Here is a 14,569-nt window from a genome sequence, read left to right as displayed (position 1 = left end):
GTGTCGTTGTAGAGTGATATTGTGTGGTTGTGTGGAGTGATGATGGTGTGTTGCCGAGTAATGTGAAAGAGTGCACTTAGGGCCGGTGGTGTGTATGCCTGTTGAAAGAGTGCAGTAATGGCTGCTGGTGTGTGTGTATGCCTAGTGAAAGCGTGCAATGATAATTATAGATACATAATTACAGATGTTTTATGTGTGCTGTTGGTGTGTGTGCCTGGTGAAAGCGTACATGTTGTGTTTGTGTGACATTTGTCTGCTGAGTAATGCTGTTGTGCTGCTGAGTGGTGCTGGTGTGGTGATAGTGCTGCTGTGTCGTTGTAGAGTGATATTGTGTTGTTGCTGAATGATGCTGTTGTGGTGGTGTGGAGTGATGCTGTTGTGTTGCCGAGTGATGTTCGTGTGGTGCTGAGTGGTGCAGTGCTGGTGATGAGTGTTGCTGTTCATTGATTACCACCACAGCATAACTCAGCAGCACAATAGTAGCACTTCTCACAACAACTGCATGACTGAGCCCCACCAATGCAACACGCAGCGACACAACATTATCACTCAGCACCTCCACAGTACCATTGAACAACTACACAGCATCACTCTGCACCACCACAGCAGTATGTAGCACAACAACAGTTTCATTTATGCACCTTACTGCAGTACTCATCAGCCAAAACGCATGCTTTTATACCTGTAATTGTGTGTGTGTTATGTGGTGAAAGTGTGCACTTACGGCCGATGGTGTGTATGCCTGTTGAAAGCGTGCAGTAATGGCTGTTGGTGTGTGTGTGTATGCCTAGTGAAAGCGTGCAATAATGGCTGTTGGTGTGTGTGCCTGGTGAAAGTGTACATGTTGTGTTTGTGTGACATTTGTCTGATGAGTAATGCTGTTGCGCTGCTGAGTGGTGCTGGTGTGGTGATAGTGCTGCTGTGTCGTTGTAGAGTGATATTGTGTTGTTGCTGAATGATGCTGTTGTGGTGGTGTGGAGTGATGCTGTTGTGTTGCCGAGTGATGTTCGTGTGGTGCTGAGTAATGCTGTTGTGGTGATGAGTGGTGCAGTGCTGGTGATGAGTGTTGCTGTGTTGGTGTTCATTGATTACCACCACAGCATAACTCAGCAGCACAATAGTAGCACTTCTCACAACAACTGCATCACTGAGCCCCACCAATGCAACACGCAGCGACACAACATTATCACTCCGCACCTCCACAGTACCATTGAACAACTACACAGCATCACTCTGCACCACCACAGAAGTATGTAGCACAACAACAGTTTCATTTCTGCACCTTACTGCAGTACTCATCAGCCAAAACGCATGCTTTTATACCTGTAATTGTGTGTGTGTTATGTTAAAATGTGTTGAAAGAGTGCACTTACGACCGGTGGTGTGTATGCATGTTGAAATGGTGCAGTAATGGCTGTTGGTGTGTGTGCTTCGTGAAAGCATAGCTGCAACTGCTAATGTAATGTATCTTGTAGTGGTACATTTAATTCATTTTTTTTTTAAAATATACCCACCCCCAACGAAAATGACCATGCAAGTGGCTAGTTAGTATATTTATTTTTTTAAAACACAAAAGAATATTTATTTATTGAACTTTGTACAAATTTTTTATCTTCTTATTGTTCAGTTTAAAATTAAATCTTCAGACTTTCACAATTTTCGTAATTTTGCCATTACAAAATATAACTTCACATATTTGAGGCAAATAGTGAATTAGGGCTTCACCAATGTCATCCACCTCTTCATCCAACATAAACCACTGTATAAGTGTTTTATTTTCTACGTCCATTGATTGGTAAATATCGGTGTTGGTTATTTTAGTTGTTATAGTGCTCCAATCTCCGTTTGTGCTTTCCACTCCATATATTTCAACATCAATAGTTTCTTGTGGTGGCGTTGTTACCTGTTGTAGTAAAGAAATACATAGTAAAAAAATTTTCGACGGAAATGTTACAGTGTGTGTTAGAGAGAGTTTAGTAGAGAGAGAGTGTTGTAGAGAGAGTGTTGTAGAGAGAGAGTGTTGTAGAGAGAGAGTGTTGTAGAGAGAGAGTGTTGTAGAGAGAGAGTGTCTTCTAGAGAGAAACAGTGTTCTACAGAGAGGGTGTTGTAGAGAGAGGGTGTTGTAGAGAGAGGCTGTTGTAGAGAGAGGCTGTTGTAGAGAGAGGCTGTTGGAGAGAGAGGCTGTTGGAGAGAGAGGCTGTTGTAGAGAGATAATGTGTGGGACAGAGTTAGTGTCTTGAATAGTTGTGTGTGTGTGTGTGGAAGTGATAGAGTAAGGGGTGCCTGAGAGAGGGTGTGTTCCTTACTTTCAATTTGCTGTGCCTTGTCGTGTTCAATATTTTCTGTCCATTAAATTCATGTACTGTGACATGAGTCAACATCACATATTCTCCAATGTTTATTGAGAATAGAGTAGCTTCTCTCCATAATGTGACTTTGATGTCATCAGTGGAGTCTTTTAAGGTAATACTTTTAATGTCAGTATTTTGTCCATTGATGAGCACCTGTTTACTTTCCTCTTCCTAAAACAAAATATTATTGTTTAAAATTCAAAAGCAGAGAAGTCAGACTTAATAATTGTCCAAGCATTGAAGACATAGTTATTAAGGTCTATTGCTATTTTCAAATTAACGGCCTTGTTCCCAACAATGTTAAAAAAATAAGAACTTTGATGTCTGAGTACAGCGCTCCTCTTTGATAACCTAACAAATTAAAATTTCTAATAGCAGAGTATATATAGCACACCTATTTCCACGCATTGTTAAATTTTAACATTTGGATGCTGTACAGATCATTTATAATTGATAGAAAGCCTCTGAAACATAACAGCATATCTAATGTGTTACAGAGACTATACACAGAACAGCAACCACTCAAAAAAAAAAGATCTAAGCACTAAATAGTGTACACACATACACACACACACAGAGACAAGCACACTGACAAAGCAAACATAAATCTCGGCAATGTCACTGACAATACCACACACACTGACAACAGAAGCAGCGAGACACGCAGCACAAAAGACCTCTACTTACTTCTGAAACGGTCCCACACACTGTCATAAGAGTTCTCACAGATGCACGCTTTATTTCTTTAATTGGCGAAGCGGATGGTGCAGGAGGCTGCAAAATGTTTTCAGCGTCTTGAATTAGGGATTGAGTTAGAGACATTGCCGGAAATTTTGTAACTTTGCTTTGCTTTGTTATCAGAATTGTTTTGTTTTTAATGATAAAATTGCGTATTAGTAGCCCACAGTTGTACTGTGTCTGCTGATATAAACTTTCTTGGTAACACGTTGCTTTTATTGTACCAGTTTTATCTGCTAGAGCCAGATGAAATAGAACTTTATTTTCTTGTTTGGCGTTCTTGTAATTAGTTTTACTTGAGCACTTGATCACATTAACTCTGATGGGTTTTTCATAAGGTTTGCTGTCATTGGAGGCAATGTTATTGATTTCTTCAATAGTCATCATCTGAAATAGAAATAAATGTTATAAACAGTGTTAAATAGAAATCCATAGTGCTTTATGATCACTGTAATAGCATTCTAAAGTTCCAGAATTTTGAAGTATGTAATTGGTATATATATGATCTAAGATAGATTGGTAGTCTGTTGTGTAAGAGTCTATAAGTTGTATACATTGCAATTTTGTCTCAAAGAATCCAATTAGTTTTTGAGTTTGTGAATTGCTTTGAGAGACATCCACATTGAAATCTCCCATAATGATGAATTTGTGTTCTGGATAAAAATTAGTGATAATGGTAATAAATTCCAAAAGATCAGTAATATTTTTCTGTGGTGGTTTGTAGACTATAATAATAAGGTAATCTGTCGAATTAATCTGTAATGTAAAATGTCTATCCCTTGGTGTGTTTCATAAATAGGTAATATACAAAGATCTTTCTTGTAGTACAGTATCATCCCATGGATAGTGTTGTATGTATGAAATTTATCAAATATAATATGATTATATTGTTCTACCATAAAATCATTGACAGTTGACTTCCTTGTCGTGTTGATTTCAGTTAAGCAAATAATGTCTGCTTGCATCATGTTACTATTGGCTATCATTGATGTGAAATGCTTCTGAAGTGATCGTATATTGTGTGTTATAATATTGAAATGTGCTGTGTATGTCTCTAATTGTGGTATAGTTATTTCAAGTAGCATTTTGGTCCTTAATCTTTCCATTTCCTCATGAACTTTTGGGTGTATTATAATTTTACTTTCATCAAAATTTCGAACACATATGTTCTGTATACATTTAGCTCTGCTTATGGCAACATAATGTAAATGATGAATTTTGGATTTATTGAAGTGTATATAAAGTGGTTCTATAGTGTCCCCTTGTGTGCGATGTATAGTTCGTGCTGATGCTTGTCGTAAAGGAAATTGTTTGCGTATGACAGTGATAAATTTCTTGGTGTATTGGAAATGTCTAGCTATAGCATGTATTGGTGTCCATGACTTTTCTATTTGGCCATGATATAAATGCTTATATTCTTGCCTTGCTTTTTGACCCACAGTAATATTGTCAAATGATACCCAAACTATAAAAGGTGTGTTGTTAATAATGTCAACAAATTGTACTACACCAGTTGCGCCATTAGTTAAACCATCATTTACATCCACATTGCAAGTTAAATCATAACGGAGCTGTAAAGCAATGTGTAATGTATGTGCAAGTCCCATAGTTTTCGTTGGATCCTTAGGCAATTGGTTAAGTATAGTTTTTTTAACATTTTCTGATACATCAGAACTCACAGTATCGTTAGCTACAGTAATATACACTGGATATTCCTTGCTATGTTTATCCAAAACAAGTCTGTTAATTTCATTTACCTCAACATTAGTAGACATAATATATGGTATTGTTTCTAATAGACTCATCAGGTTGCATTTCTCTTTGCTTAATTAGTAGAATATCTTCTTTAGTATGCTTTCCTTCTCTTAATCTGTTTAGTAGTTCTGCAAATTGGAGATCTTCTTTTTGACGCATAATCTTAGTCAATTCAAATAGTTTAAAATGCTCTTTCCGTAAGTTCATACTTAAAGGACCATACAAAATATTAGAGTCCTGAAAAATGTATCTGTCACAAACAGGTTTCAATTGGTAAAAGTCACCAATAGCTATAATAGAAATTCCTCCAAACGGTTCATTTGAACATTTTATTTCTTGTAGTCTGTTATGTATAAAATTGAACATATTTTGACCCACCATAGAAATTTCATCTATAATGAGAACTTTAACATGCAGCATTTTCATTTGCAGAGAAGTTCTATTTTCATGAGTTAGTGGTTTATAATTTAAACTTTGTGAGACAGGTATTTTAAAAGTACTATGCAATGTTTGTCCATGAATAATATGTGCTGCTTTGCCTGTTGGAGCAGTAAGTAGGACATGTATATTATCTGGATTTTCACCTGCCTTTGTATTATAGTAGAGTAGTAATGTTTGATGTAGTGCAGTTATTAGAAAGCTTTTACCAACACCAGCCCCTCCAGTGCAAAAAGTATAGCATGGAGTACTTGTAGTTTTTAACAAATACAAGTGATGGTAAACAAAATTTAGTTGTTGACTAGTTAAGTTGTGCATTATATTTAGGTATTTATCATCAGGTAGAATGGAGTTAGTTAAGCTTTGTTCTTCAGTTATTGTTCTAATTCCTAAATCTAATGACACGTCATATATATGATAAATTTCTTTATTGTTCCCTTCATCACATACATTGGCTGTTTGTATTAATAGAGGTGATAGAGGAGGGGATATAATATTTTCATTACACTCTTCATTGGTAATGTTCCTAACATCCCCGTGATTATGGTTATATATTTTAACTTGTGAATCAACAACATTTCTAACTTGTAGATATCTTTGGTAGTAAGTGTCATTGTTTAGGATAATTTTATGTTCTTCTCTCAATGGATAGTGCAACATTAATAGTTCTCTATAATATTCTTCAGGCTCCTTGTCTTTGTTAAATCTGCAATAGCGTATAATTTTCCTCCGTCTCCGCTTCCTTAAACAATACTTGCTATTTATATTCTGCATTCCTACATCCTCTTCAGTACATTCTATTTCAATTTCTTCCTCATCTGAGCTGAAAAAGTTCGTTTCAGCAAGTAAATCTTCAGAATCATTTATTTCTCTGGTATACTTTTTTTGGATGGCAGAGTTAAAGTTTGAAGCATAATCAGCTAAAGTACACATTTCTAATTTTGTGGGCCTCTTGCAGTACTTCGCAATAATATGTTCACATTGAATATCAGTTGAATTTTCTGGCAACAAATTAATACTTGCCATATCGCGCATTAAATAAGTTCTTTTTTCTGGACGGCTAGTATTAATAAAAACAAATCCCCGCGAACTTTTGCGTAATGGGATCTGGAGAATGAGATATGCTGCTTCTTGAGCACTTATTTCTGTGCAGTTGAGAAATTTGTTTGCTATGTGTTTAAGTTGGTCTTTGACATTACTATTGTTTTTCACTTCTTTGGCAGCTTGTGCAATAAGTTTGCTAATTCCTCTTTGCGATTTGCTGATATATGAAATAATATAGACCGCACAAGCATAAGCATCTAGTATAAACTGCAAGTCTATGTTTGCTCGCCAAGCTTTCAAAATTGTACTATTGTAGTTATTAATCAAAAATATGGTAGTCCTTTCTAAACTAGTTTGTATAGAAGTTATATATTCTTCATTATCCATCTTAATAACACCTAAAAAATCATCAAAAGAAAGTGTGCAAAAAGTTGCAGTATTCATTGCTTCATGGATACGTTTAATATTATCTTTCCATTGCCTATCTGTACCTTCAAGTGTCAATGGCTCTAATATGAGAGTATTTGACATAGGATATTTGGGGTATTGATATTTACATGTTTTTTTATCTTTTCTACGGCAATTTTTAGTGTGGCCATGCCTTTGTAAATTTATTAAAGGCTGTAAAATAGTGTCATCTGACTTATTACATTGAATATATTGCTCAATAAAAGCATTGACATTCTCCAATGGTGACACACCATAGACGGGTGCATTTTTAATCCAAAGTAATGCATGGATATGTGGAGAACCTCTCTGTTGGAATTTGACTCTGTAAAAGTAGTCAACTATTTCACCAATTGGATTTGTCCCGTTCATCAAAACACAATTAAACAATTGCCTCACTTGATAGTCAAACTGTCTAGCACATGTAATAGGATCTTCTTGTATAAATCGACATTTAGTTTCCCAAGACATGTTATTGAATTCCTCTTCTGTGCATTCATTTAAGTTTTTAACTCTCAATAATATATTGATTAAATGGTGCCATTTTGTTTCTGCAGCAGATAAAGTAAAAAAAAGTTGGGATTCCAAGTTGTCTTATCATCGCAAATAGATCTCGTTTACAACTTTCCCAATATGGAGGTGAACTCCGTATAGTTTTCAAAACTTTATAACCTTCATTAAACTGGAACAAATTTTCTAGATTATATTTAATGTCTTTAGCAGTAATATTTTTACCATCTGTATATTTTTTCCGTATAGAAATATTAATTTTTCCTTGAATTTGCTTAATATGTAATTTTTTAAGTTTAAAGTAAACATTAGACATATTTTTTGCTACTCTTCTATCATGACTTCTTAATTCCCATTGACAAATTGTACTATAATGTACCGGTATATGTCTTTCTTTATTGGTTGGCCTTCGTTCACCACAAAAAATGGTAGGAAAAGCCAAAAATTCAGAATCTTTATCTTCATATAAACCTCTTGGTGTATTATATTCAGCTGGAGCTAAACTTAATACATTGACACTATTACTGGTAATTGTTTCATTATTTAACATAGTATCTAAATTGCCTGCTTCCATGTTGTCAGATGTATCTGAAGAATAGCTTGTCTCAGAATTATCAGTTACATTGTACATTTCTGGAGGTATATACTCCCATTCGGGGTTAATAGTCACACCATATTCATTAAACATGACACTATTCGTTGCTAGCCATGTAGCTGCCTTTTTAACGGTGTTTGGTCGAATATTTTCATAATGCGTGTGCGATTTATACATTAATTTTCTTTTTAATTTGACTGGGATGGTCATTGCATCATTCATTTGCCTTGGTAAAATGGTAACAGTTGTCATTATATCTGCAGGTACATTAACTACAGCACCTGATAATGATTTTTGAAATCCACGTGGTAAACTACGAATTTGTAAAAAAGGTATCCGAGGAGAAACTAATCTTTCTTCTAAATCGTATAATTCTAATTCAATTGGTACTTTTGGAAATGCCATGCCATTTAGAACGGAACATGGTGGTATTTTATCTTTTTTGATGTAAGCATAGCAAGTCATACAAATTACATTTGTTTTCTTGCTACTAATATCACACCTTTTAAACATTTCATTTTCACAAATGGTGCGAGTATTTTTAATTGTTTGTTTATGCCACAACTGGTTGCAAATAGTACAAACATACTCTGGCCCATGCAAGATTTCACGATGGAATTTATTAATAATTAAATGGATTTGTTTATTTGCTTTCCGTTTTTGTACCAGCGTTAATTTTACAGTTAGTCTGTTTGTTTCAACGCCTTTATTTGCAATGGCTCCTAGTCCAACATTTGTATTTTTCATTTTTTTCACACTAGGTTCTGAAGTGCTAAAGTTATCTACGTTTATTTGTAAGTTTATATTTGGCCCCATATTAGAAGTACTTGTTCCTGGCAAATGACTTTCCTTACTAGTATAGCTATTAGTCCCCTTACTTTGCGTCTGTAAAGTGTCTGAAGAAACAAAAGTATCTTTATTTCCTTTGCGTTTTAGTACAATAGGCAAAATTACAGTTGATTTTTCCCTACAACACCTTCGTTGCCAACATTGTCAAGAGTTCCTAGTGCAGCAGTAGTATTTCTCTTTTTTTGCACACTATGTTCGGAAAGGCTAAAGTTGGCTGAGTGTATTTGAGACTGTTTATTTGTCCCAAAAATGGAAATACTTGTCTCTGCCAAAAGATTTTTCTTACTAGTATTGCTATTAGTCCCCTTACTTTGAAGAGCTAAAGCGTACGAAGTAACAGAACTCGCTTCTGAAATAGAATTGACAGTTCCTTGAGTAGTATGTACAAAGATTTTAGTAACTGGAGTTAAATGACTATTTTTCATGTGCACTGTAAGTGCTCTTTGGAATGTTTTTTTTAGGATTATTTTTATATCTATTGGTGTTAATTCAAATGGTATGCAACTCTGAGAGGCATTTGCTAATTTTTTTGCAAGATTTACAACATATTCCAAAAGTCCTTCAAAAGAATTTATTTCTAACGTTATACATGTTCCATTTGAATGAGGCATGCCTTCATTGTCCCTGCTATGTGAATTTTTGCATATGTCTAAATATTGAAATAACATATACACTCATACAAAGTAGTACCCCACAGTACTTTGAAACACCTAAATGTAATGCCGTGCTAATATCTGGATAGTTGTGATCAAAAGATTTTAGGACATTACCATAGTAAGGGTTGCGGAGCGTAAGTGAATAAAACATATTATTGTGCTCTATATATTTAGGCAAATCATCTGGATGCATAAGTGTTTCTTTGTTAATAGAATGCATTTGTAGATATAAAGCATCTCCAAGGTCCATTATATAATTTAGATCGGTGGACTTCCATGTATTTACTGGTTTGGATACATGATGCAAAATAGCAAAGGTACTATTTGGTAAGCATTGCTTGCCTTTTGATTTACAATTAAATCTTGTATTACCTTGATGGTAACTGGCTTTTAAGCATCTATGCATTGTTTTAGTCTCCCTATACTTTATTACTCTAAAGTATATTAACTTAAGTAAGCCAAATAAATAACTCTTACTTTTATTTAGAAACAATAATATTAGTTACCTTGCTTTGTGGTCGATTGAACCTCACTAGATTGATCTGAAATGAGAGTAACATTAATTGTTAGAATATGCTTTAAATTAAGGAACACTTTAAATCCTAAAACAAAACAGGGAATGCAATAGTAGTTTCGAATTGTTGGATACTTATGTCTCAGAGTGTGACAGAGGTCATGATAATATATTGCATGTGTGTGTCTGTTTGTATTTTTACAATCAACTTAGTATTGAGAAATTGTGTGATGTGTACAGTGTATGCTTGTTGCCCTGCATAATAAGTAGAGTGCGTGAAGTAGAGAGAGAATTAATGAAGTGAGAAATATCCAAATCATTTTGGCTAGAATGAGAGTAAGAGAAGCCTGAGAAGTATGAAGCGAAAGATTGTAAGCATGAAAGTGTCAAAGCCTGTTAAAGTAAGTTGCCATTTATTTTAAAGCATTTTTCTACAGGCATCATTAAAAAAAAATGGTGAGGAGGGATAGTGAGCGGGGAAGTGGATGATATTTTGCATGCGAGAGAGATGAGCAATGAGAAAGTCAATCTGCCAACTATTGTTTTATTATGAAGTTGTTACAATTAGCTGTGTGAATAAAAAGTCTGAATGAAGGGTGTGCTACTTAAGAACACGTTGAACTTGAGGAAGTCTATAGTATGAAAGCCGGCTGTTATAAATAAATGTGTGCCCAGGCCAAACTATTATTGACAACTTGCAAAGTGGTGTGAAGTGTATGTTTTAAATAAATGAGGGAAGAGCGTAGTCGAAAATATAGGCTGGTCATGTAATATACATATGGGCTTAAAATACAGGTTTGCCATGTTTGTAGTGTAAGTTTGCAGAAACTAATGTAAGCATTTCAAACTACCAATAGTACAGCATGTAATCTATTGCGTAAAAGAACGTGTTCCTTCCCAAGAGAGTCTGTGAGTTGTTGTGCGTGTTGCAGTGAGGAGCTAAAAGTAGAGGGTGTGGTGTACGAACGTGTCCATGAATGATAGACAAGCTATGGTGTGCGTGTTTCCGTGCGAGACACTTGTAATGTGGGGGGGGGGGCGAGAGAGAGAGTGTATGTGTGCTGCTTGTGTTTGTGCGTATTTCCGCGAGTGTAAGGCAGAAAGGTGCAGATGAATGAATGAGACAGAAGCTAAGGAAGGGAGGATATGCTTGCAAGCTGCACTTCTAAATGTTGTCAAGATATGCGTGTTCACATGCGTGATTGGAAAAGAGATTGAGTCTATGTTCTGTTTGTGCATGTTGTGCGTGTTGGGTTGCGTGAAACGCGTTAATGAAATGTTGCAAAGTGGTGTTAACTATGTTTATAAAAATAATGGAAGAGCGTAGTAGGAAAGATGAGCTGGGCATGCATGGTACAAATGGCCTTAAAAAGTACGGAAATATTAGCCGTAAATGTACAAGATAAATAGTTATTACGATGTGGCGAAGTGGTGTGAGCTGCCTGTCCAAAATCATTGAGCATTTATTTTGGAAAGAAAGTGTATGACATCTATTTATGAAAGAAAGTGTATGACGATTAGGTGTTGAGATCTAGTGTACATGTTCTGTGATGTGTAGCGAGAAGGAGTCTATAGTACCGAACACAAAAATGCATTCCTCCAAAATCGTCTCGACAATACAGTTAATTCTATGATAACATTAACATCACCATGTAGTTACAGAAAAAAGTTTAAGCATTTCAAACTAGCAATAGCCCAGCATGTAATATATTGCGTAAAAGAACGTCTTCCTTTCCAAGAAAGTGTGTAGGCTGTTTGTCGTGCGTGTTGCAGTGCGGAACTAAAAGTAGAGGGTGGGGTGGCCGATCGTGTCCATGAATGAGAGACAAGCTATGTTGTGCGTGTTTCCGTGCGAGACACTTGTATTGTGTATGGGGGGGAGTGGGGGGTGTGAGAGAGAGAGTGTGTGTGTGCTGGTTGTGTTTGTGCGTATTTCCACGAGTGTAAGGCAGAACGGTGCCGATGAATGAATGAGACAGAAGCTAAGACAGGGAGGGTATGCTTGCAAGCTGCACTTCTAAATGTTGTCAAGGTATGCGTGTTCACATGCGTGAATGGAAAAGAGATTGAGTCTATGTTCTGTTTGTGCATGTTGTGCGTGTTGGCGTGCGTGAAAAGCGTTAATGAAATGTTGCAAAGTGGTGTGGAAGAGCGTAGTAGGAAAGATGAGCTGGGCATGCATGGTACAAATGGCCTTAAAAAGTCCGGAAATAGTAGCCGTAAATGTACAAGATAAATATTTAGTAAGATGTGGCGAAGTGGTGTGAGCTGGCTGTCCAAAATCATTGAGCATTTATTTAGGAAAGAAAGTGTATGACCTCTATTTAGAATAAAAAGTGTATGACTATTAGGTGTTGAGATCTAGTGTACATGTTCTGTGATGTGTAGCGAGAAGGAGTCTATAGTACCGAACACAAAAATGCATTCCTCCAAAAGCGTCTCCACAATACAGTTAATTCGATGTTAACATTAACAGCACCATGTAGTTAACGAAATAAATGTAAGCATTTGAAACTAGCAATAGCCCAGCATGTTATATATTGCGTTAAAGAATGTGTTCCTTTCCAAGAAAGTCTGTGGGCTGTTTGTCGTGCGTGTTGCAGTGCGGAACTAAAAGTAGAGGGTGGGGTGGCCGATCGTGTCCATGAATGAGAGACAAGCTATGGTGTGCGTGTTTCCGTGCGAGACACTTGTATTGTATATGGGGGGGGGGGGGTGTGAGAGAGAGAGTGTGTGTGTGCTGCTTGTGTTTGTGCGTACTTCCGCGAGTGTAAGGCAGAAAGGTGCAGATGAATGAATGAGACAGAAGCTAAGACAGGGAGGGTATGCTTGCAAACTGCACTTAAAAATGTTGTCAAGGTATGCGTGTTCACATGCGTGAATGGAAAAGAGATTGAGTCTGTGGCCCGTTTGTGCATGTTGTGCGTGTTGGCGTGCGTGAAACGCGTTAATGAAATGTTGCAAAGTGTTGTGAACTGTATGTTTATAAAAAGGATGGAAGGGCGTACTAGGAAAGATGAGCTGGGCATGCATGGTACAAATGGCCTTAAAAAGGTCCGGTAATATTACCCGCTAATGTACAAGATAAATAGTTAGTAAGATGTGGTGAAGTGGTGTGAGCTGCCTGTCCAAAAAGATTTCGCAGCTATTTAGGAAAGAAAGTGTATGACAATTAGGTGTTGAGATCTATTGTACATGTTCTTTGATGTGTATCGAGAAGGAGTCTATAGTACCCAAGACCGAAAAAATGCATTCCTCCTAAAGCGTTTCCGGAATACAGTTAATTCGATGAGAACATTAACCTCCCAATGTACTGAACGAAAAAAATGTAGGCTTTTCAAACTACCAATATCCCAGCATGTAATATATTGCGTAAAAGAACGTGTTGCTTTCCAAGATAGTGTGTGAGCTGTTTGTCGTGCGTGTTGCAGTGCGGAACTAAAAGTAGAGGGTGGGGTGTACGAACGTGTCTATGAATGAGAGACGAGCTATGGTGTGCGTGTTTCAGTGCGAGACACTTGTATTTAGGGGTTGGTTGGGGGGGGGGGTGAAAGAGAGAGTATGTGTGTGCTGCTTGTGTTTGTGCGTATTTCGGCGAGTGTAAGGCAGAAAGGTGCAGATGAATGAATGAGACAGAAGCTAAGAGAGGGAGGGTATGCTTGCAAGCTGCACTTCTAAATGTTGTCAAGGTATGCGTCTTAACATGCGTGAATGGGAAAGAAATGGAGTCTGTGGCTTGTATGTGCATGTTGTGCGTGTTGGCGTGCATGAAACGCGTTAATGAAATGTTGCAAAGTGTTGTGAACTGTATGTGAATAAAATGTATGGAAGGGAGTAGTAGGAAAGAGGAGCTTGGCATGCATGGTCCAAATGGCCTTAAAAAGGTCCGGTAATATTAGCCGCTAATGTACAAGATAAATCGTTTGTAAGATGTGGCGAAGTGGTGTGAGCTGCCTGCCCAAAATGATTGAGGAGCTATTTCGGAAAGAAAGTGTATGCCAATTAGGTGTTGAGATGTAGTGTACATTTTCTGTGATGTGTAGCACACAGCCTGCGAGAAAAAGTATATAGTACCCAACACAAAAATACTTCCCTCCAAAAGCGTTTCCGGAATACAGTTAATTCTATGACAACATTAACATCCCCATGTACTGACCTAAAATTAATATTTTTTCACACGATCACAACTGTGACAGAATGACTTTAAAACAGTCTCTTGTATCTGTAAAAGAAAAAGAGTAATGTATTATCATGTATTACCTTAGTTTTTGATGCTAAGTCCAGTACGAGCGATAGAATTTGTTTGACGTCAAGAAAACTATATATCTTTACATAATTCCGGAGCTGTGAATGGAGTTATAGGAAGCATAAAAAGGACGGGAAGAGAAAATAAGAGAGTAATAATGATAAAAAGTTTCAGAAACACAGCCTAAAATACATGTTAAGAGAGTGCAGTGAAAGCTACCGAAAAGTGTAGCAGAAAAGAAATGTGTTTAGAAAGTGGAGAGATACAGTGAAGAATGTGTAGAAATAGCAATGTTGAAGATGAAATGTCGAGACGAATAAGTCAGTATAAAAGTAAAATAAAATGCAAGTATTGTATAAAAAAAAAAACACAAATGCACTTACATGATCTAATGGAAGCGTAGTGTCTTTGAATATGTAGTCCTCG

General features: G+C 36.6%; 1 protein-coding gene across 1 annotated transcript; it reads right to left on the bottom strand.

Annotated features, from left to right (window-relative positions):
• Nucleotides 1-1,642: 1,642 nt before the first annotated feature.
• LOC144790938 (uncharacterized) lies at nucleotides 1,643-9,921 on the bottom strand. The gene is made up of 4 exons (XM_078665567.1): nucleotides 9,890-9,921; nucleotides 3,039-3,476; nucleotides 2,307-2,522; nucleotides 1,643-1,903 (listed from the first exon to the last, which is right to left on the bottom strand). The coding sequence occupies exons 2-4, from the start codon at nucleotides 3,474-3,476 to the stop codon at nucleotides 1,643-1,645; spliced, it is 915 nt and encodes a 304-aa protein (XP_078521693.1). The 5' UTR covers nucleotides 9,890-9,921.
• Nucleotides 9,922-14,569: the final 4,648 nt, after the last annotated feature.

Source organism: Lissotriton helveticus, chromosome 11 (assembly GCF_964261635.1).
Source record: "Lissotriton helveticus chromosome 11, aLisHel1.1, whole genome shotgun sequence".
Classification (NCBI taxonomy): Eukaryota; Metazoa; Chordata; class Amphibia; order Caudata; family Salamandridae; genus Lissotriton; species Lissotriton helveticus.
Note: the sequence above shows the minus strand (reverse complement) of the source record. Positions and strands in the feature narration are given on the sequence as shown.

Bases quoted from the DNA above. Each gene is read 5' to 3' on its own strand.
- LOC144790938 (XM_078665567.1), bottom strand. From the start codon at position 3,476: ATGATGACTATTGAAGAAATCAATAACATTGCCTCCAATGACAGCAAA. The intron at 2,523-3,038 runs GTAAGTAGAGGT...ATTTTGTTTTAG, and splicing joins TGTGTGGGACCGTTTCAGAA to GAAGAGGAAAGTAAACAGGT. The intron at 1,904-2,306 runs GTAAGGAACACA...TTACTACAACAG, and splicing joins CAAGGCACAGCAAATTGAAA to GTAACAACGCCACCACAAGA.